The sequence below is a fragment of the Podarcis cretensis genome (genome assembly GCF_951804945.1).
Source record: "Podarcis cretensis genome assembly, chromosome: 2".
NCBI classification, from domain to species: Eukaryota; Metazoa; Chordata; class Lepidosauria; order Squamata; family Lacertidae; genus Podarcis; species Podarcis cretensis.
Genome location: NC_137171.1, coordinates 50,847,640 through 50,870,872, shown reverse-complemented (window position 1 = coordinate 50,870,872; position 23,233 = coordinate 50,847,640). Strand labels below are relative to the sequence as shown.

At 43.6% G+C, this 23,233-nt stretch overlaps 1 protein-coding gene across 6 annotated transcripts in view; it reads left to right on the top strand.

Moving 5' to 3' along the window:
* The window catches only part of ARHGEF37 (Rho guanine nucleotide exchange factor 37), a 44,985-nt gene that overhangs the window by 9,964 nt on the left and 11,788 nt on the right, over positions 1-23,233 (top strand). For 3 of the 6 annotated variants that reach the window (XM_079964807.1, XM_079964804.1, XM_079964803.1), the window contains exons 2-7: positions 13,097-13,305; positions 14,179-14,302; positions 17,286-17,433; positions 19,225-19,424; positions 21,231-21,361; positions 22,952-23,056. In XM_079964807.1, coding sequence (XP_079820933.1) covers positions 13,105-13,305; positions 14,179-14,302; positions 17,286-17,433; positions 19,225-19,424; positions 21,231-21,361; positions 22,952-23,056 — 909 coding nt within the window. In that variant the 5' untranslated portion in view covers positions 13,097-13,104. Of the gene's footprint in view, positions 1-5,712; positions 6,206-13,096; positions 13,306-14,178; positions 14,303-17,285; positions 17,434-19,224; positions 19,425-21,230; positions 21,362-22,951; positions 23,057-23,233 lie in introns of those variants that run through there. The other 3 variants (XM_079964806.1, XM_079964805.1, XM_079964808.1) reach the window with 3 other exon arrangements.

The window sequence follows — 23,233 nt, the reverse complement described above, 5'->3', positions numbered from 1 at the left end:
TCAATAGATTAACCATTCTGCAGCTCAGGCCATATGCCGGCTTACTCAGGTGTAAGTCCCATTGAGTTCTGAGGTGCTTACTCACAAGTGTGCATAGGACAGTATTTGAAAGCGGGGAGCCCCCAGATGTTGTCAGCTCCAGCCAGCATGATCAGGAATAATGGGAGGTGCAGTCCAGCCACATCTAGAGAGCCACAGGTTAGTTGCCAAAATTGAAAGCTTTAGCTAAATAGTAGGTGAAGAACATTTGTTGGGGCTGAAGGTTAAAGGCAAACTTGGCTTCTCAAACTATTTTGGTTTGGGTGTGGCACTGTAACAGGAAAAAGTAAGATGCCCTTTCCTCCCAATAATGAATGGTAGTGTTTGCTTATTAAAATAAGAATAAGAAAATTGTAGAGTTGCAGGGGACCCAAGCGTCATCTAGCCCAACCCCCTGCAATGCAGGAATCTCAACTAAAGGATCTATGACAGATGGTTATCCAAAATCCTCCAAGGAAGAAGAATCCAGCCCCCCCAAGGGAGTCTGTTCCACTGTCAAACAGTTCTTCCTGATGTTTAGTCAGAATCTGCTCTCTTGTAACTTGAACAGTCAGGGTTGCCATATTCCCAAAAGTGAAAATCCAGGCAAAAGAAACAGCCTCTGGAGCAGTAGAAAACAAGGACCAAGTTACAATGAGTCTTGCGGTTTGCCATTAAGTGCAGGATTTTACTTTTGGAAATAGCCAGCACATACCAGGAGAGGGGAAGATCTGGATCAGGACTGCAGCAGTGAGCAAAGGGTTAAGATCAGGCCCCCATGCTGGGAAATCATGAAAGGAAGATTCTACAACACCCATTTTCACAACTGATTACACTTTGCAGTACACACTAAACCTTAATAGCTACCACTTTCCTTAATATCTCAGAAAAACTCAAAATAAGTTTTGGCTTGCTTGCTTGCTTGTTTAAAAATATCGGTAGTTATTTGATAAATAGAAGGTGACATGTTTAATCAACCAGAAGTTGATGGACAGCTTTATTTAGAGTTTGATATCAACCACTATCTAAATGAACAAGGAATCATAGAGTATTTTAGCTGCAGCTATGTGCCCTTGTTATCTATCTTAAGGGTTTCATAAGCAGATAAAGGTAAAGGTAAAGGGACCCCTGACCATTAGGTCCAGTCACGAACGACTCCAGGGTTGCGGCGCTTATCTCGCTTTATTGGCCGAGGGAGCCGGCTTACAGCTTCCGGGTCATGTGGCCAACATGACTAAGCCGCTTCTGGCGAACCAGAGCAGCACACAGAAACACCGTTTACCTTCCCGCCGGAGCGGTACCTATTTATCTAGTTGCACTGTGTGCTTTCGAAGTGCTAGATTGGCTGGAGCTGGGACTGAACAACGGGAGCTCACTCCATTGCGGGGATTTGAACCACTGACCTTCTGATCATTTCTGCAAATTCCATGGATCAGAAATAAGAAATAATGAATGAAAGGGGTTCTTGACTCAGAATCACTTCTGACAATCAAGTGCTTATATTCAAAAACCCCAAAAAGCTTTCTCTTACAAGTAAAGTAGTCTAGCGTTGTAAGCAGTGCAACATAGGAAAAATGGACTTGAATGAAATTGTGACACAAAGTATCACATGAATTGGATCTCTGTTTCAACTCACTTAAACACATACAATATGTATCACCGTTCTTTCTAGGTGATATTAAAACCTGTCTGAAAGTGAAGGAAATGGAAGTGTTATATCCTGCACCACTTTAATAACTCCACATCTGTGGCAAAAATGACCTGACCATTGGTGTATGTTATAGGCAACTGATTTTTGTCCCTTCTTCCTGCTTTCCTTTTGTTTGTTTTTATTCCTGAATCAGAACATGGGCTTGACAACAGATTGAATTTCCAGTCTCATAAAATTTGAGTGCATTGGAAATTGAGTACAGCAAGTGACCAAAGCCCCATGTGGTGGCATGATATTCCATCATTAGGATGATGACACCAAATGAACATTAAATGGAATATCACCTAAGAGATGTTAAGACCCTACTTACCTTGTCTGGGCACAATGTGCTAATGACCTCGCTTCTGTGATTAGTTACTGCTCTTCTATCACACTTCACATGTACTCATCTCTCTGTGAGGGAGGTCATTTTAAACGATAGTTTTCAGAGCAATCATTTTGCAAGCCAAGCATCTCTAGATCTTGATGTTCTTTCAAATCGTTGGTTATTTTACCATTAGATCATGTGCACCGTAACAGTCTGAACAGCATGATTTACTGGAATAGAAGCAATTTAATGGAGACAAACAGACGGAATTGCTAAGATTAGTCCCTGTAACTTCTTTAAGTAAAGGTAAAGGTAAAGGTACCCCTGCCCGTACGGGCCAGTCTTGACAGACTCTGGGGTTGTGCGCCCATCTCACTTAAGAGGCCAGGGGCCAGCGCTGTCCGGAGACACTTCCGGGTCACATGGCCAGCGTGACATCGCTGCTCTGGCGAGCCAGAGCCGCACACGGAAACGCCGTTTACCTTCCCGCTGGTAAGCGGTCCCTATTTATCTACTTGCACCCGGAGGTGCTTTCGAACTGCTAGGTTGGCAGGCGCTGGGACCGAGCAGCGGGAGCGCACCCCGCCGCAGGGATTCGAACCGCCGACCTTTCGATCGGCAAGCCCTAGGCGCTGAGCTTTAACCCACAGCGCCACCTGCGCGCCCAACTTCCACGTCTTAAACATTTGCTGAGTTGGGTATGCATGAAATACTACATGCTCCCCTTGAAGCTTATATGGAAATAGTCTGAAGCAAAACCATTGCTTTGTGAATAGAGGCAACCTAGTGCTGCAGGACTAAGGAGATCAGTGAGAGATATTAAGAATGTCAGTGCTAGATAAATTTAAAGAAAAATAATAAGATGATGTGTTAATACTTTTGGAAAGCTCAAGAGCATTTGAAATAACAGGAACAATCTCAGTAAAACTATAAAGGGAAAATATTCATTTGGTGTTGAGCCCAGTAATGCTGGGTTGATGAGAAAATGGGACAAAAAAGATTGATCACAGAGATGGGCTAGTGGAGGAACATATTATGGGCAAGGTGACCAGATGGCACAAGCTATGAAATTAAATGGAAGGCCTGAAAATTCGAAGGAGGATCAATAAATAACTCAACAAAGAGGACTACATTGATCTGGCCTCATAATGAGAATGGAGTGTCAAAAGACCGCAAACATGAGTTTTTATATTTCATTATGTATTAATAAATGGAAAAGGCCAAGACCAAGAAATATGTAGATTCTTGTGAATAAGGAGGCTTGTAAGTAAAATTGGAAGGCAAGCAAAAGCCGTGAATATTATGACATTATATGGCTGTTCCTAATGTAATTGCTGGACAGCTGAATAGGATAGATAGCGGTGGGTGGTGATTAAAGAGGCAAAAAGTAACTTCAGCTGACCTGGAGGAAAAAGTGACAGTGATAGATTAGGCCTTCTGAGGAAAGAGCACAAGCTTCGTAAGTTGGAAGGTTTAAAATGAGAGTCTTACCCAGCATACGGCCTGCATAGCCAAGGTCTCTTTCCAGCCCAAGAACATACAATAAGAAAATAGGCCTGTGGGGCAGCTTACATTCATATCCTGGCTATCCTAACTTACCTGTACTGACTATCCTGAGGTTTTTTGACCCAACTATAGAGCCCCCTTCAATTGCTGGGCACTGTCAACCTTTGTATCCCGACCTGCCCTTATCTTGGTTTTTTTATGTGACAAACAATTCTAGTATCATACCAGAGGTTAAATCACAATATCTTACTATTGCGGGTTCCTATGTTCAGTTAGATTTGTCCACTGAGCATTCATTCAAGGATGTGTTGTCTAAAAACAGGTACACTTGGAATCTAATCACCAGTGTGGGAGGCAATGCCTTGGATGGGGAGGGGATGGCTGTACTATTCCTGCATGGAACATGGGAAGCTGCCTTATATTGAGTCAGACCATTGGCTGAGTAGTGTCTATACAATGACTGGCAGTGGTCCTCTAGAATTTCAGACAGGGTGTCTCCCACCTAACCCTATCTGGAGATGCCAGGGATTGAACCCGGGACTTCCTGCATGCAAAGCAGATGCTCTGCTGTGGGGCCACCTACCCCAGCTGATACGGGTCACGCCCACAAGCATTTTGCAATCCTGTATGGGCTCGTCCACAGTTCTGCTTGTCCCATGCATAGGAAGCATGGATCTGAGCAGTTTTCTGCTTGTTCCATGCTTTCTAGAAATGGGTCTGAGCAGTTTGGCCTTTCCCTCACTGCTTTCCCCTGGAAAACCTACTCTTTTGTGCTGAATCGGAACAAACAGCAATCCACAGAAAACTTGAGTGTCATTTGTGCCAATTCAGCACTAATGATAGGGTTTTCTGGGGGTCGGGTGGGCAGTGGGGCAAATGGAGGTGTGGATAAGTCCCATCTTTCTGCTTTTTTAGATGTGGAAGTCATTATGCCATGCTCACAGAGCAGACATTTTATGGCTAGCACCGACTGAACATTCTCAAAGTTCTATATGTGTCTACTGGTGGGAAACAGTTGGTGATCTCTGCTTTAAAGTATGCCCTCCTGGTTGCCCAGTCCCCTTTTCAGCCCTTGGCTGTTTTTTTGTGTCCTGTTGACAGTGCTCCAGTGTCTCCTTCTGGACCTGTTTTGGGATTTCCTCAGCAAATCTAATTTTTAATCTGCAGGCCCCCATTTGCATCATCCCAGTATACAAGGCTGCATCTAGTGCTAGAACTTTTAAAACAGCAACATGTTCTTATAAGTTGCCTTTCTGTAGAAACCTTTGCTTAAAGCAATTCATCAAAATAAAATAAGCAAGCAGAAGTAACAGCACAGCTGAAAACCAACAGCCTAAAAAGTAAAACAGCTACCATACAGTAAAGAATGGTGTCAGGCTAGCAAATCCCACCCCTTAAAAACACGCAAGCTAAGCTTTGTTAAATGTTGTTGACATTAGATTTGTTAGCAACAGGAAGACAAATTTGGGAAGAAGATGCAAGGCAAATATGCTGAAGCCAGTGAATTATAACAGATTCTACTGATTTGACTGGTAGAACTGGGGGATATGCTGCTATGCCATTCCTTCTTCTCAACCTTCCCAGGTCACCTTGAGGAAACCTACCTACAGCCACACACACTATCACAAAACCGCCAAGAGAGCCAGCTAGGCCACAAGAAAGTCATGCTATCAAATCTGAGAAGCCTGGCTGGCTGGCTGCTTTTTGGAGTCATCGCCTGTGCCGCCCCTGGCATGATTATAAAGATGTGAAATTTAATAAACATGAATTAAACATTAAACCTCCCTCCTCCGCTGGTACAATTTGTGCTCCTTCCCAATCAAATCTGTTTTGATTTGGGGCTATTATGGTGCAAAAACCTGTAATTACCAAATGCTCAGAAATCAGCCTCTAGGGAGAGCTTATGTCCCCACCTGTCAGGCATAGCGGCAGGAATACAGACCGCAGTTTATATACTTTCCGGGGCATCTTTTCTTTTTAAAGCAAAGCCTGTTTGCTCATGGCTGTCATAAACCTCCAGACCATGCTTGTTAATAAGAGTAAATGAAGCTGCCCACGGGACATTGCGCTGATGCTGGAACATGCTGAGGGTTTGCCAGTTAGTAAACAGGCTTTGAGGGAGTGCCTTGGACTGAGAGGTGGCCGACAGCCAAAGCTCAGTCAGCTGAGTTGCTGTTTGTGGCCTGCACTGCTCTCCGCTCCCCACAGGATTTTCCTATTGTGTGTGAAGGTGTTTCTTTTTCCCTGCAGCTGGCCCCCCTGCCAGGCCGCAGGGCCCATTCATTTCCATCTAGAAATCTCTACAGCTGGCCTGCTGCCACCCCGGCAGGGGTTGCCTTGGATGCATATTCTCTTGTTTTGGAGCACTGTGAGCGAATACACTCATCTGACTCCCGCCTGGACTCGCACATAGCCTGTGTGGCTGCAGTAAACAGAGCAGCGAGAGAATGGCAGCGAGGGAACGGAGCCCGGCCTGGCTCACAGACACTTACTTGCACACAGCTGAGAGGGCCAGCCAGTCCTCGGCACACATAGACACAAACAAGCCTGTGCTTCTGCAGCTGGAACGCAGTGGGTTGATCATTAACTCAGAGGCGGCAGCGGCAGCGGCAGCGGCAGCGAGGCAGCTTAAACAAGTCGAGAAGTCCCCGGCTAATTAGCAGGTAAGAATTAAGAGGCAAAAAAGCCAAGGAGAGCTGACAGCAAGCGCTTTGCTGATGGAGGAGATGTCCTCCGAAAGGGCAGGGGCCAAGTCCTTGGAATTGTGTGCGTCTCACAAAATCTCCCAGGCAGCCATTAATCAGGGACGGCTGTCTCTCCCTGCAAGGATGAGTGGGAAGGTTGCATAACCACATTCCAGATCCTGCACATTTACTGACTTCTGCGGGGAAGGGCAGGTGCCTGTCACAGGAGGCGGTAAAAGGGAAAGCCGCTTTTTCCATAGTTTTTAGAGAACCAATATGTTTGCCACTTCTTTTTTTCTTTCTTTCTTTCTGGCAGCATCCCTGAGCATTTAACAGCTGCATGGCAAGTAGGGATTCTACAGGTGCGGTTGAGTTGTGAGAAGCATCACCTGTTTTTAATCTCCCCCTCCCAATTATTAACAGTACAGAAGCCCTGCTTGGGAAAAGGAACAACCTGAACTGGGTGGCAGCAGGACTCCTGCAGCAGGTACAGAAAGGGACTGTGGATGATGCAAGCTCCTGCCTGCCTGGTTTCTGTGTGGTGTTTGTAGAATCATAGAATCATAGAGCTGGAAGAGACCACAAGGGCCATCGAGTCCAACCCCCCGCCAAGCAGGAAACACCATCATGTACATGTTCAGAAAGTCCCTGCTGGGACTGTACCACTTCAGAGTGAAGGTGAGGGATGGCATCTTTACGCAGGGCCTGCAAGACAGAGCTGTTCCGCCTGGCCTTTGGTTTAGACTCAGTCTGACCCTTACATTTCCATCCCCTTATGGTTTTGATTTATGGGCTACTATTAAAATGAGGCTGAATTTTAAATTGTATTTTAACCCGTATTTTAATTAACCTTTCCCCCCCTATTGTTTTATTGTAATTTTATTTGTGTTAGCTGCCCTGAGCCCAGTTCTGGCCGGGAAGGGCAGGGTATAAATTATTATTATTATTATTATTATTATTATTATTATTATTATTATTATTTATTATTATCATTACATACTTTCCAGCAGCATCTGGAAAAATAGTATGTGTGAGAGAAGGCTACATTCAGAGACACAGATACAGTAGAGTTTTGCAGGCAGGTGAGAGCCCTCAGTCATGGAATTCTCTGAAATGGCACGTCCCCAAAGAGTCATACCACATGCTTTTTCTGAACATGCAGATAGGTTCTTCTATTGGGCCCAACACAGAGTACTCAGCTTACTGTCATTATTCAGCGCTGTCACTTGTTTGCATTGGGCATTCTCTCCCTCATTTTTGCCATATGTTGATTGGAAAATTTGGGAGTTCTATAAAGCAGGCTGTCTCTCAGGTATATGTAGGGCCAGTGACTTGCCCAAAATAACAGACCAGTTCAGCAGGAAAGGTAGTATGAGTTCTTCCCTTTTGACTAGCTTTTCATCCGCCTCCAGTACTGTCAAAGTTATGCACTTTCAAGTCCATGTAGAAGCCTTCAGCCAAAGAATGGCCTGGTTAGTTCAGATCAGTAAGTGAAATTCAGCTTCCCAACATCGTTTTGCCCTTTGCTGCCCTCCCTATAGGGTTGCCATGTCACAATGTTCTGTTTTCACTGTCAGAGGCAGTATGCCTCTGAATACCAGTTGCTGTTGTGCTCAGGTCCTGCTTGTGGGATTTCCATAGCCATCTGGGCTTTTGGCCTGATCCAGCATCACTCTTAATGCTACAGTGACAGTAGAAGCCACAGCTGGATGCAACAAGGATGAAGTTCTTTGTGTCCAGATTCTGGATCCAACAGCTCCTGTTTCAATGACCCAGAGTCTACCAGAACCATCATTATCTTTTCACTTTCTGTACCTGTTGTCTTTACATCAAATGAGAAATTTTGGCCCTGGCCTACTGTTCTCCTTAATCTTCCTTCATTCTTCCTGTCCCATCACTTACAGTTTCCTCATGTGTAGGAAAGAGATGTCATTAGCTTCTTGAACCTTCTGTGGAGAGACTGCCATGAATCCTAATGAAAAGAAAAAACAGTTCTTCTTACAAACATTTTAAGAGTACAACTCCAGATTCCTACAAAAAAGAAGACCTCATAGTCTCCTCTCCAAAGGCCTCTTTGGCAGTCATCAAAATTACGGTATATCAGACATTTATGCAACTTGTAAACAAGCTCAAATTCAGTCACTTAATTCCACAACTAGATAGTTAAAATTCCTGCAGCATGTTCAAAATTTCCACTGTAATTTTCTTGTTTAGCCCAGAATGCTTTGATCTGCTTGATTACCCCCCTCTATTCATTCTTCTTCTTCTTCTTCTTCAGCACACATCATGTGGCCTCCTCAGGCCCAGCACTTGACGATTGCTTCAAAATCAATAGATGTTCCAGGGGAAAACAAACTCTTCCATACTGTGATGAGCGCTGACACAGGTTCAACTGTTGTTTCTCTTGAAGATCTTCTTTCAGGGGTCTTGCCTTGTGATTCTGGTTGGAACATTTTGTCTGTGCCTCTCTTGCTTTCACTTTGAAACAAGCCTTATAGAGAGTTCGGGGAAGAAGCTATCAGTTTCATTTCCTTCAATTTTCTGCCAGCAGGAAAGAAATAAGACAAAGGGAGAAGGCATGCTTCTTTCAATAAACAAGTGTTCCCCACTCTTTCTGTAACAAATGGCACATATTTTAAAATCAAACTCTTTCACCCTCAGAAATGTATTTCAGAAGGTCTGCTGCAAAGTTTGTAGAACTGAAGGAGGGGCAACCCTTGTATACTGGGGTTAAAATCCTTAGTAGCAAAAATATTATATTTTCAGACATTTGGACGCATGAGTCTCTTCCACAGATCCAACTGCATATCTTTTTTGCTCACATAACAACAACAACAATGACAAAAGGCACAATCAAATTAAGCAATATCAGACTTGTGGATGTGACAATTCCTAACACACTATGTGCTGGAGAAGTCCATATAGTGGCAGTGTTTGCACACTGCTTTAAAAAAAGAGTCAAACTTAGGTATGGTTTAAAGGTGACTGTGCAGCATGCTGGTACACAGAGCAGAAACTTGTGGTTGTTCACCCCTCCCCTCCCCTGCTCCAGCTGCTCTTGTGCTGCCAAGATGGGCTTATTGTTTGTCTCCCACAAAGAGTGGAACAAACCTAGGTTATGTTCTTGTGGTTTTTTTGAGAGACACAAGACACAAGCCTAGGTTCAGACAGCACAGCAGGAGCAGGGGAAGAGTGAAGTGATTGTGATTTTCACCCCATGCAGCAGCACGCAGCACATTCACCTTTCAGTCACAGTTGAGCTTAACTATGGTTTAAAGCAGGCATAGGCAAACTCGGCCCTCCAGATGTTTTGGGACTACAATTCCCATCATCCCTGACCAATGGTCCTGTTAGCTAGGGATGATGGGAGTTGTAGGCCAAAAAACATCTGGAGGGCCGAGTTTGCCTATGCCTGGTTTAAAGTGAAGCCAGCATTCCCCAGAAATGCATCATTATTAATCCTTCCAGCTACAGCTAAACCTCTGCATCAACTATAAGGCAAAAATGGCTGGCATCAAAACAGAAGGAATATTCAAGTGACTTAAAAAACAACAACCCCAAAAACAATAGGGTGAACGCCTAGGGTGATAATGGAAAATAAAGGGGACTGTGTTTTGCCATCTGCCTTCATTACTATAGGAATATGCCTACCAAGTCTGGCACCAACCTGTTTTGAAACCTGATAGTATTAGTCACATATGTTGTCTTGTCTTATTATAGTGATGAGGATTATGCTACAGCAAATGTGGGGAACCTCTTGCACTCTAGATATTGCTGAACTTCAACTCCCATCATTCCTGGCCATTGGCCATGCTTGCTGGGGCTGGTGGGAGTTGTATTTCAGCTACATCTGAAGTGCCAAAGATTCCCACCTGTGCTGTGGAATGCAACCATTTTTCCCTAGCAGTTTTCTGTTTCTGTAACAACTTCAAGACAGGCAGTAATTGAATAGGTAAAGTTTCTCATCAACTTTACCTCCTGAACTTCCCTATTGCACAGCTGTTAAAAGTACACAAATTCTGTCAATGTAGCAAACCTAGTTTATACCTAATAACCAGGGTCTCTATACTTTAAAAGGTACAGAGTTTCCCTTATGAGCCCTGATGAAGGGCACCAGCAATCAGTTGATAGGTAGTTTTGTTGTCCCCATCACTGAAATACTGTATAGCAAGACTGCATCTTTGGAACTTTTATCTCCTTCAGAACTTTTAACTGAGACCCTGGACTCAGCTACCTTAGTAAAGAAAAAGCGTTTTATATGTGTTATAACACTCTGACACCAGATGGTGCTGTGGAGTCCCATGTTTCACCAGCGTGATTTCCCATAACAAAGTTTACAACACGTTTTCCTGAAACGCTTTTTGGATGTGTCTAGATCCAGCCCCTTTGTAGTCACTGTATAGATTGGGAATTCTCAACTTTTGTGATAGTGGGTCATCTCATTACTTGAGCCTCCCCAGGAGCCTTTCTTCTGGTCGCAGGCCTGGGAACCCTGGACTGGTTCTCAACTAGATTAACCTATTTTAGAAATAGGCAGTCTCAGTCCATCTTTCTCCTTTTTTTGCTTTTGCTTCTTTATTCCAATATCATCTCTCTAAAATGTCAGTCAGCATAATGGGATACAAACAGAACAAAAGGTTCCAGGCCTGACAAGTGCATCTCTTCTCAGGTAAAGCAGCCCCTTTGTGGTTAAAATCCAGGAGGACAGAACAATGATGACCAGGGTTCCAGCTTTCTATTTGCCGCCATTCTGTTGCATTAATAAATAGTGTTGAATTATTCAAGTGAAAGGAAGCTTCTACATACGAGCCATCTGTGGTTCCCCTTGCTAGATTCAATAGATTTTAAAGTGTCTTTTGCAATAGCTAGCCTGCAGTGAATACAATTGATCAACAGCAGCAATCAGATAAAAATAACCCAGCACTATGGATGTATAGCACAGACTGGCACGCTGTTCAGAATATAATATTGTGGTGTAAAGACACGGTCTTGTGGTGTACAGAAATCTTCTCTATGGTCTGTTTATTTATGTCGACGATTTCCATTCAGTTCTTAAGTCTTCTGGTTTTATTTTAGGGGTGAGGATGCTACACACACAAAAACGTGCGCATTACTAATTGTCAGTAGCATAGCCAGGGATCTTTTCTCAAGGTATACTGAAATTTTGTCAGCTTACAGAGAATGAATGCTTTGTCAAGTGAGAATATTGTTACACTTTGTTCAAGCAGTGAGAAATTCTAGGAGTACAACGCTTATCCAGGTTTGGTTTCTTTTGGAAGGAGATCACTGGAATCTTATGGGGTTCTGTATTGTTCTGTATAATGCTATACCTCTGTGTGATCATTTGGGAAAGTGCCTTAGTCTAAATAGTTGCTTCAGATCTACTTGGCTGTATTTGGTTACTTTGCAAATATTTTGGTTCCCTAGAAGGGTGACAGCCTACTGGTTAGGGAGTTGGGTTTGACTCTGGACTCCTTAACCTTGACAAGTCTTACTATGCTCCTGGTTTAAATCTTCCAAGAGACAGCAAAATCCCAGCCCTCCATCTGATCTCCAGTCTTAAGTAAGTCCCAGCTCACTGGGTGCAATCAACCAGAAATCGCCTTAAAAAAATTATTTACTTGGCAACTTTTGTCACTGACTTATTATTGATAATGATATTATTATTATTAATACCCCACCCATCTGTCGGGGTCTCCCCAGCCACTCTGGGTGGCTTCTAGCACATATAATATGTTGGCAGTCTTCTTTTGTGACCCATCTTAGATCAGCCCACGACCCAAGTAGTGGGTCCCGGCCCCCCAGCTGAAGTTCACTGCTTTACAGTATTATTATTACTATTTATTGAATTTGTATATGGCCCTTAGTCAGAAGACCATAGGGCAGTTTACAACATACAACGCAAATATAACGTTGTATAGAAGTCCTTAGTAAAAGTCATACAACATGGGTGCTTTATGGGTAAGATGACACTTAAGCACTCCAAGAGCGTTTGGGTTGCCACTTTGGGCAACAGGATGTGGAGAGCATAGTAAGGGAGTCCCTCACAGAACTTCTGGCTCCATTAACCCTCTCCTGTCTAAATCTCCCAATTTTACAACAATATGATATTCTCCAAGATAGCGCATCTGTTTTTATTGAGGATAACATGCTGAATCCACCAATTTGTAAACTTTATTTTTGTGGGGTTTCAGAAACTTCTTTGCAAGCTGCACACTCCTCCTGTCCTGTCCTGAAACACATTTCCACATGCTAGTGAGTGCTAAGTGGCTTACGTGGGTGGCGGCAGAACCCAACCATCAAAATATTCTGAAAGGCTATCTCACAATTCCAGGCCAACATCAAAATTTGCTCTTTAGTGATTTTAAGTATATTATGTAGATATATATTGTAACTTGACTCAAGGATGGAGATGTGTCATTTGAAGCAATGCAGCACAAGCCACTTCAGGGGCATCTTAGGGGAACGTTATGTGATTCTCACCTCAGGGTACCTGTTGTGTACTCATAAATGCTGCAAGCTGATTTGAGGACTGCAGTCAGAAAGTGGAATATAAATCTACTCATTCAATAAATTAAGACACCTAGTAACTTCCAAGGCACAGACAAGATTACAATAAGCAGCTTCCTGGTTCACAACTGAAATGTGATGGCATTGCTGCCCTACAGAAGCTCTCTGTCAATGGGTGGAGCAGCTAGCCTCATGGCAGAGCACAGGCAGTAGCTTCTGCCTTAAGACATTTGCAAAATAATAAACCCAGCAGCATGTTCCCACTGAAGTGTAGAATTAGAATGAGCCTGAAGATTATTAAGTGGATTCTGTGCACTCATGACCCACCTTTTCCTCTTGTGTCTCCCTCTCTCTTTATAGCTCCCAATATGGCAAATGACAGTACAGATGAACTGACAGCTGAGGAGACACCAGAGGCTGAACCCATATATGAAACTCTGACATTCCTGGACAAAGCAGAGCAGAACCAACGGCTGGCTGTGGAGGAGCTCATCAACACAGAGACCAGTTATGTACAGAACCTTCAGCTGTGCATTTCAGATATCCGTAATCACCTCCAGAAAAAGCAGGTGAGGCAGATCCTCCACACCTGGGGGTGACCCCCCAGACGATGATGCACACCAACTTCCATCATAGCCAGGATGATGGGAGTTGTAGTCCAGCATCATCTGGAGGGCACCAGGTTGGCTATCCCTCCTCTACACATTTCCATGGGAGTGAATTGTGCAGCAAAATGTTTTTAAAATCCGCAACAGGCAATCTCAAATTCAGAAAACAACGATGCATTAAGGAACTTAAGAAAGCTAAGCATTTGTTCCTAGTAGTGAAATTCAGAACTTGGGGTAGGCTAAGGCCACACTATATATTTAACAATGGATTAACAGTCAATCCCTCTTCACAGGGAACTCTGTGAATTGTAGCTTGGGGGGTGAGGGAAGGTTTCCTAACAATTTGAAGCACTGGGAGCACAAACTACAGCTCCCAGAATTGTTTAGGGGAAACTGTGTCTGTTTAAAGTGGTATCATAATACCTTAAATATATGGTGTGAATGTAGTCTAAGAAGCTACCATGATAGTCGGTGTGTAGGCTGCAGGGTGAGATGCTTTGGGTAACAGTATGTGGTAGCTGTTTGGGGAGATGCTGTAGTTTATAGACTAAGACAAGACCTGGCTATTTAGAGGTCTGTCTACAGGTGACCACTGGGTCCTGTTGTCAGCAAGTTTTCTCCTGGTAGGCAATGACAATTAAGCCCCATCTTTGGTACATCCATTCTGCAATGATGTGATCTCTGTTTCTGCAGTCCCAGAATGCATAGGTGTTTGATTCTAGATGTACCTTTAGAAGCAACATTCGGATCACTGTTCAAACAGTAATCATTTGCTCACTCATGGACACACCGAGAAATAACTGATGCATTCTCCTAATCTATTATGCCTTTTAGCTACCTGAGATTGACCTGGAAGGACTTTTCTCCAATATAGATGATGTCCTGCACATCTCCAGACGTTTCCTGAAAGGACTTGAAGCTGCAGTGAACCAGGAGCACGAGCAGCTCTACCATATCAGTGAGTGGGACTATAACAACCAGCCATCTGAGACAGATGTTATTAAATCAGTGATATGCTTTGTGTTACATTAACTTCTGTTTATTGCTAGCAATAATTGCTGTGATGCTGACCAGCCAGATGGATGGGATGGGATATAAAGATTATTATCATTATTATTATTAATATTAATTCCTCCTGTGTTTTCAATATTGATCCTACCATCTGTAGAAGCAGAAAAGAATTACTCTGAAGGTGTTTACATGGCCAAGGAGCTAAACAAACTTTGGTAACTTGTGCTAATATTTAATTCATAACCCCAAATCATGGACAGGACAAAGGTCATAGTACGGTTTCACTGGTAATACAATTGCACCAAGCCATTAAGAAAGGGGAACTATAACTGAGCTGCATAGGTTGCACAGCTGGAACAGAAAAAGAAGTGCAGGGAAATCATCAAGGTTGCAACCAATTAGCAGAACATAAAGAGGAGTCCTCAGGCAACTGCTACCTGAGCCAACCATGCATTGTTTTCTAAGCTACAGTTTTCCCGGGCTTCTAGGTCATTCTTTTGTGAAGAGAAAACAGATGCCCTTTATACATTTCCCCAGCTGAATGAGAACTGCTTGTGTGTAAGGTATTCCCACATAACTGGGTGAAAGTTGGCTATTTGGCAGTATGGTAGCGCTGCAGAGAGCTTGCTGGGGTGACCATGCATTAGAAAGAAAGGGACTCAAAAATAACTTAAGCAAGGTTTTAATTACAAAAAAAACAAAAACTCCTTATACACTAAATACATTAACAACAAAGCAGACCCAACCACCAACCCAACCCCCAGGGTAATGGGAGAGCTAGGTGCTGCTCCTTATATACTACATGCAAATGCTGACACCCCTTAATCAATGCAACTCGGCAGCACCTGCTATGTTTCACAGCTGTAAAGCTGGGTCTCGTTATCTTGCTCTGGCCCTTGCTCTGGCCCCTTAAAGACATACACATTAGGTGGAACAATGATGAACCTTTACATTTAAAGTAACCATTCAACAGGTTTCACCATATTTAAATGACTGATAGACTGCACCTTTCTCATGGAATTGGCACAATGCTGTGAAAGGGTTGCTAATTCTGAGAGTTGGGGTGGGTAGGAAAAAGGTGATCAAAACCAAGGGTCCTAAACATTCTCACAGTTGCACAGGAGTTGCTCACGGACAAGTGACTCCCGCATGTTTAGGGAAATGTCTAAAGGGCAGTATGGTCAGTACTACTTCTTTAGGTCATCACAACATGTTTTCATGTTAGCTCATTAATAATAATAATAATAATAATAATAATAATAATAATAATAAATAATTTTATTATTTATACCCCGCCCATCTGGCTGGGTTTCCTCAGTCACTCTGGGCAGCTCTTAACAGAGGACTAAAAACAGAATAAAACTTCAAACATTAACAACTTCCCTAAACAGGGCTGCCTTCAGATGTCTTCTAAAAGTCAGTTAGTTGTTTATTTCCTTGACATCTAATGGGAGGGCGTTCTACAGGGCGGGTGCCACTACCAAGAAGGCCCTCTGCCTGGTTCCCTGTAACCTCACTTCTCACAGTGAGGGAACCGCCAGAAGGCACTCGGCACTGGACCTCAGTGTCAGGGCTGAACAATGGGGGTGGAGACGCTCCTTCAGGTATACTGGGCCAAAGCCGTTTAGGGCTTTAATGGTCAGCAGCAACACTTTGAATTGTGCTCAGAAACTTACTGGGAGCCAATGTAGGTTTACATTGGACCGGTGTTTAAGGACCAGTGTTATGTGGTTTCGGTGGCCGCACCCAGTCACCAGTCTAGCTGCCGCATTCTGGATTAGTTGTAGTTTCCAGATCACCTTCAAAGGTAGCTCCATGTAGAGTGCATTGCAGTAATCCAAGCAGGAGATAACTAGAACATGTACCACTTTGGCCAGACAGTCTGTGGGCAGGTAGGGTCTCAGCCTGTGTACCAGATGGAGCTCATAGACAGCTGCCCTGGACACAGAACTGACCTGCACCTCCATGGACAGCTGTGATTCCATAATGATTCCCAGGCTGCGCACCTGGTCTTTCAGGGGCACAGTTACCCCATTCAGGACCAGGGAGTCCCCCAAACCTGCTCACCCCCTGTCTGCCCAAAACAGTACTTCTGTCTTGTCAGGATTCAACCTCAATCTGTTAGCCGCCATCCATCCTCCAACCGCCTCCAGGCACTCACACAGTACCTTCATTGCCTTCACTGGTTCTGATTTGAAAGAGAGGTAGAGCTGGGTTTCATCCACATACTGATGAACACCCAGCCCAAACCCCCTGATGATCTCTCCCAGCAACTTCATATAGATGTTAAAAAGCATGGGGGAGAGGACGGAACCCTGAAGCACCCCACAAGTGAAAGCCCAGGGGTCCGAACACTCATTCCCCAACACCACTTTCTGGACATGGCACAGGAGGAAGGAGCGGAACCACTGTATAACATTTCCCCTTTCCTTTTTTAGCAGCATATCCTGTTAAGGATTCCTTACTAGGAAAGTAATGCTGATGGAATACAAAAGAGTTCTGCCATCTAATAGTTTATAGAACAACTTCTGTGAGGGAAGAGAAAGTTGTCAGCTTGGCAGGGATTAAAACTTCCCACAGTGACAAGCTGAAGACTAGGAAGAGGACCCAGGTGGTAGGGAAGCTAAAGGTAGGGAGCCCAGAGCAAAGGAGACTGAAGGCAGTGGGTCAGCTTGGTAATTTAGACACTGGACTTATTGATGTTATGTTTCAATTTTAACTAACTTGCCAGCTCTGGATACAGGCTTTTAGTTTTTCATAAAAAGGAGAAGGGGGCCTCTTATGTTCCATAGGTAAGGATCAAGGATTAATTGTTTAGAGGACAATTATTGCTGCTGTTACTTTGGTGGTTCTGAGGGTTTTCTTAGGCACCTGTCTTGGAGATGTGATTGGTGTGCTGCAGAATCAATATTGTACCTTTGCTATGGTAGGCACCTTATTCCAAGAGCTCAAAGAGGAGATGGAGAATGTCTATAAAATTTATTGTGGTGACTATGATCAAGCTCTTCTACTGCTGGAGATTTACAGGAATGAGCCAAGGCTTCAGAAAGAGATTGTGGATACCCTGACTGTCACAGTGTAAGTAGCTCCCTTGATAGAAACATGTGACCCAGACTTCAAATGTGAAATAGGCTTGTGAAGTGGGCTTGTCTACTTAAGGGGGAGCCAATGTGATGCTCTCCAGGTGTTGTGAACTACAACTCCCATCATCCCTCATTGTTAGCTATCCTGGCTGGGGCTGATGGGAGTTGTAGTCCAACAACATCTAGAGGGCCCCACATTATTTCTGGTTTACTTGCCCTCCACAATGTATAGTTACTCCTCACACTCTTCTTGCTTCTGTTGCCCGTGTCATTGTTGGTGGTTAATCCGAAGGTCCACCAATGGCAATGAGGAACTGAACCAGGAACTTCTGTTTTTCAACCTATTCAGCAGTGTGTTTCTGGATATGGCTAAAAAGATCGTGGCCATGTTGTGATGCAGTGCCCACTCAGAGGCCCTGCTGCAGGCAGCTATTCCCAGGCACTGTTACTTCTTCCTTCCATCTGTTGGAGAAGAATCAATCCCAGGGTGAGTTCGTTAGCTAAACAAACATGACACTGTGTGTAATGAGGCAAGGACATCAGTCAGTGGCTGGCAGCATCTGTGTCCTTCGGGTCAGTCCATCACTTCAGCTCGCTGAGACTGTTATCTGAGTGACTGAGCACGGCTGTGAGAGGCGACAGTTCTCTTTTGCAAATGAGCAAGGACAAGCTCCCCAAACCAGAGAGTGGAAATCTGCCAAGGTCTGCGCAGGTCAATGGAACAAAGCGTACATTAGTTAACCCCAGCTAGTTTCTAGCCCAGAATCGGGGGGGGGGGGGGTGTTTGTGTGGAATCAGTAAGAGAATGAATAGAGAATAATGGGCAAGATCAGAGTGCAAATATGGTCTATGTTACATCTTCCCACTGTGGTTCCATTAATTTCTTATAGTTCCCAGCATCCAGCATCCATGATGTGCCATGCATATGTGGCAGCATTCAGTGTTCAAGCCCGTACTGTGGCCTCCATTGCCAAGAACTAATGGCCTCTTGCCCCTCCCTGCAATTCTTCACATAACAACTGATTTATGGAATTCACTGCCATAAGGTGTTATGACCACCAGCTTAGGTGGTTTAAAGGATTATACAAATTCATCATGTAGGAGATGTCTATCAATTGATATTGCTATGGGTAGCTATACTATCCCCATATTCAGAGGCAGTGTGCTGCTGAATACCAGTGGTTGGGGAGCAACAACAGGGGACGGCTCTTGCTTTTGTGCCCTGCTTGTGGTCTTCCTAAAAGTATCTGGTTGGGCACTGCTGAAACAAGATGCTGGAAGATGAAGCCTTGCACTGGTCACGGATGGCCTCATTCATAATGTCAATGTAACAGCAGCAAATGAATTCTCCAGGCCCTGCTGCATGGTGTAACCAGTTAACATGGCAATGATACAATCACCATGCACCATGACAGAATAACTAGGCACCAGGCAATGGTTCCAGTTTTCTTACAGGCTTCAACAAACAAACAAAATCAAACTAGTAGGGTACAATTACTGCATGGGCGTAGCCAGGATTTATGTTAATGGGGGGGGGGGGACCAAGCTACCTGTGACGTGATTAGTCAATTCACGGAAGTCAAATATTCTGATTCTTTCTACTTATTCTTATTCTTTCTACTTAGTTAAGTATTTTTATTTACTTGATCCCTTGGCTACGCCCATGAGCTTCTACCATAAGTAAAAGCACTAGTACTTGTACTACTAGAGAAACCTAGGGAATCACTAGGCTAGTAAGTTCTGAAGCCTGCTTAAATTTTGCTGTCCTTCTGCATCTCTTCGACAGGCCTCACATTGGGGCTTCAGACCTGAGCTTCTTCCTGGTGATGCCAGTGCAACGGGTCACAAAATACCCACTGCTGCTGCAGAAGATATTGGAAAATACCCCAGTCAGCGACAGTGCCTATGGAGCTCTCCAAGCTGCAGCTGCTGCTATGACAGACGTCAATGCCAATATCAATGAGTACAAAAGACGCAAGGAAGTAGGTGAGGGAAATGGATGCTCTCTGGACACCATCTGCTCTACTCCAGGAGCCCTGTACTGTGTGGGTGGTTTCAGTCACTTGGGCTTGTTTATTCTCCTGAAGCCACTCTGGGCATACGTTTGATGCCTCCTTGTGGGACTCTGAGGTCTACATTGAGTGGGTTACCCCAAGGATGGCTGTGTCTCAATAATGACAAGAAAAAATGCAGACAGCGTAGAAAAGAAATTTTTTTTAAAAAAAAAAAGTTCGTATTGAGCTATGTTTTACTCTGAGTAAGCCCACTGAAATTAATAAACATTGCAAACTTACTTGTTTTATTTAATTATTTAATATAACTTATAAACAGTTTGAGTGTAGAAAAAAAATTCCTCACAGCAGTTTTCAGAAAGAGTGAAACAAATTTATCAGTAAAAGCAGTTTAAAACAGACATCTGAAACATTCAAATAATAATTAAAATCAGCAATAAGCTAAACACAGATTAAAATACATGCAAGCATTCTATATATCTTGGTAGGCTTACCTAAACAAAAAGGTTTTCAGCAGGCACCAGAAAGAGTACAGTGGATGCGCTGATGTCAAACTTAGTTGAATATCATTCAGTAACTCTAACGTCAGTTCCACCTCTGCACTGAGAGTAGTTTGCTAAACCAGCCCTAAGAAAATTAATAGGCTAAGAATCAGGAACCATATACTCACAATTGGATATGGATCTGAACCATCCAAATCCAAATCATTATTACAGTCATAGACCTCCATAAGTAAAAGCACCTCCATACATAAATAAAACATCCTAGATAGGCAATTGGCAACTGCAGAAGTAGAGTGTACATACACTCATTCTCTCAATTACAGTAGACCAGCATAAGATAAAGACACACAATAGACAGCATGGTCTCTTGATAGCCAATTTCTTGCTCAGTGTTATGGATGCCCACGCACACACAAACACAACCATGCAAACACATGAGGAAAGCATCCTTCCATTTTGTTTTGGAGCTGTTGCCCAGTTGCACCTGAGGAGTTGGGCTGAGTATCCCCTGTCGAGCTGGGAGCACTCAGCGGCAAAGTTTGCACTGAAGCAAAAGGGGCAGAGTGTGCCCCTTAACTGTGGTCTCAGAAGATGGGCACAGTACATGCTAAAAAACCCAAAGGCAGCCATTTTCTCTCATTAAAAAAACCCACAGTAGGGCAATTCCTTTTTTAGGCCAACCAAAATTTCACAAAACAGTGTGCAAGGTTTTGAGTCCTCTGCAACTCTTCACCAGGCTAGATGGTAAACAAAGCAGAGTGGAAGGGTAACAGGGAAGGGTAACAGAAAGAGACGAGTGGTGTGTGATAATCCCAATAATTAATTAATATGCTGCTTCCTTGAAAGTGGTCAACCCAAGAAATATTTTTCTTACCAATCCTTTTGGAATGCAACAGTTGTGCTAATGTTGATGTACTAATGAAGAACTGTAACAGAGAAGCAAATAAAAATAAAATAAGAAAGAAAGAAAGAATGAAAGAAAGAAAGAAAGAAAGAAAGAAAGAAAGAAAGAAAGAAAGAAAGAAAGAAAGAAAGTGGCCAACTCAGCAAATCCTTTATGGCAATCTCAGGGCCAGTTTTAATTGAAAGATAGCTGATACTTCAAAACAGAACAAGGTGCTTCTCCACCACCAAAGCCATGTCTCAGAAACTATAGTCTTCTTTTTGTATTGGGACAGTGTTCTGTATCACCAAATGCCCAGGGCATTCATTTCCACCTTGTGTAATGTGCTCCTTCCCTGTTTTCCTACCTTCTAACCCATGTGACATGAAAATAGCAAATAAATATAACAAGCCTGGGTATCTGACTCTGCGGGAACGCCTGGCTCGCCTCAACCCCCATTCCATTGCCAAGAAGACCACACGACTGAGCCGCCTCTTTATGCAGGAGGCTGGAATTGTGCCTAAGGTGAGTGCTCTGTGCTTGTCTTGTCTCCACTATCTCACTGAAATGATGGGCTGGCAGCATCCTAGAGTGGCAAGGGAGGGTGAATTCAGGACACACACACATACCAAGACTGGCTGTTGGAAAAGCATTCTTCTATGCCACCCATAGTTTCTATTTCATCAGACTGAACTCACTGACTTGGTGTCTTCAGGCTGCTTCATAGATAGCAATAAGCTATCACATTTTAGCCTCTCTGAGCTCATGCAGTCGGTTTTGGGATCATGACATCAACATTGAGGAGATCACATAACAGCGCCCACTTGTGACCTGGCCAGGAGTGTTTCTTTCATAGTTAACGGCAACACCAGTAAATTGTGCAGTGTGGTAAGAATGCAAAGCATTTTCCTGTCCTCATTGCACTCCTGCCGAGGTATCAAGCTCAAGGTGGTTCCTATTTTACAGAAGTTTAAGCCCTTTGACCCTGCTTAAGAGCAGCCGATCAGTCATTAACCACAATGGGAAGCTGAGCTGGCAGTCTGAAACGAAGTCATGGTTCTTTCCATCAGCAAAAAAATTAGCAGTGTCAGGGCATTGCAACCTGGTTTATGTGGTTTCTGAAGTGTGAGAATGAACTGAAAAAATCCGGGGCGGGGGGGGGGGGGGGATCCAGGAATTGCAAGGAATCCTCTTGGCCTTTTTATTTCAATTTTTATCTGTATAGTTTTAAATTTAATCTCCTCTCTCCATGTCCTAGTAGTCATAAGTGCATAAGAAGCTACTGTATACCGAGTCAGACCACTGGTTGGGTTAAGTCAGTATTGTCTACACTGGCTGGCAGCAGCTCTCCAGTTTTTCAGACAAGGGTCTGCCTGGAGATGCCAGGGACTGAACCAGAGACCTGCATGCAAAGCAGATGCTTTGCCACTGAGCTATGACCCTCCATAGTTCTTATTTTTTAATCTTAATTTTTTATTAGCATAATTTGAAAATAAAATGAAACCATCCCTTTCAATATCCCAACTCTGCTGTTTATGCAGCAGATATATAACAGGAAAATGTTATCAGGCACCAGGGCACTTCAGAAGTACAGAAGAAGAATTCACATAGCAAGTCTTGCATTAGGTATTTAGTTTCCTGTTGATCTAAGGTGTGCATATATCAGGAATAATGTTTAATTTCCTGGAAGACTCCAAAGGCGACAGGTGCTTGTTTTGTGTAAATGATAATAATTCATTAATATTTTGTTCAACACTGCATGAGAGGTGCAATAGAACTTCCTCTCCTGTCCTTGTGCACCCCCAAAATCTGCTCCATGGCACCCCTAGCCCTCTTGAGCAGATTTTGGGAATGGGGCTGCAGAGGAGAGGAGAAGGAAGTTCCACTGAACAAGTAGAAGTCTGTCACATGAACAGAACGGCACTATTGGATTCAACCCATTATTTGCAATACAAATGTAAAGGAATGATGCACATGCACAGGCATCACTATGTACTGTTGCTACCATGCCAACACATTTAGCGTCTCATCTTCTCCCCTAGCATTCTGTAACTTAAGGCTAACCCTTTGCTGTCCATTGGGGCTATAATATAATTTCCTCTCTCTGGTCTTTAGACAAAGGACAAAGAGTTTGACACACTGGAAGAAAAGTTCCAAGATTTGTCATCAGCTGTAGCCGATCTGAAGGAGAATGTGGCCTCTTTCCTGGGCAACACGGAGGTATTAATATTCATTTATCTCATGTTGAAGCTATCTCATGGGATAAGTACACAGAGTACTCAGCAGGGATTTCTTAGAGTACCCTTGACAACCCGTCATTGTCTCTGACAAAGTTTCAGTAGCTGGTCAGAAAGTACTTGGAGAATCATGACTGAGGTCTGCCCATTTGTATCAGAG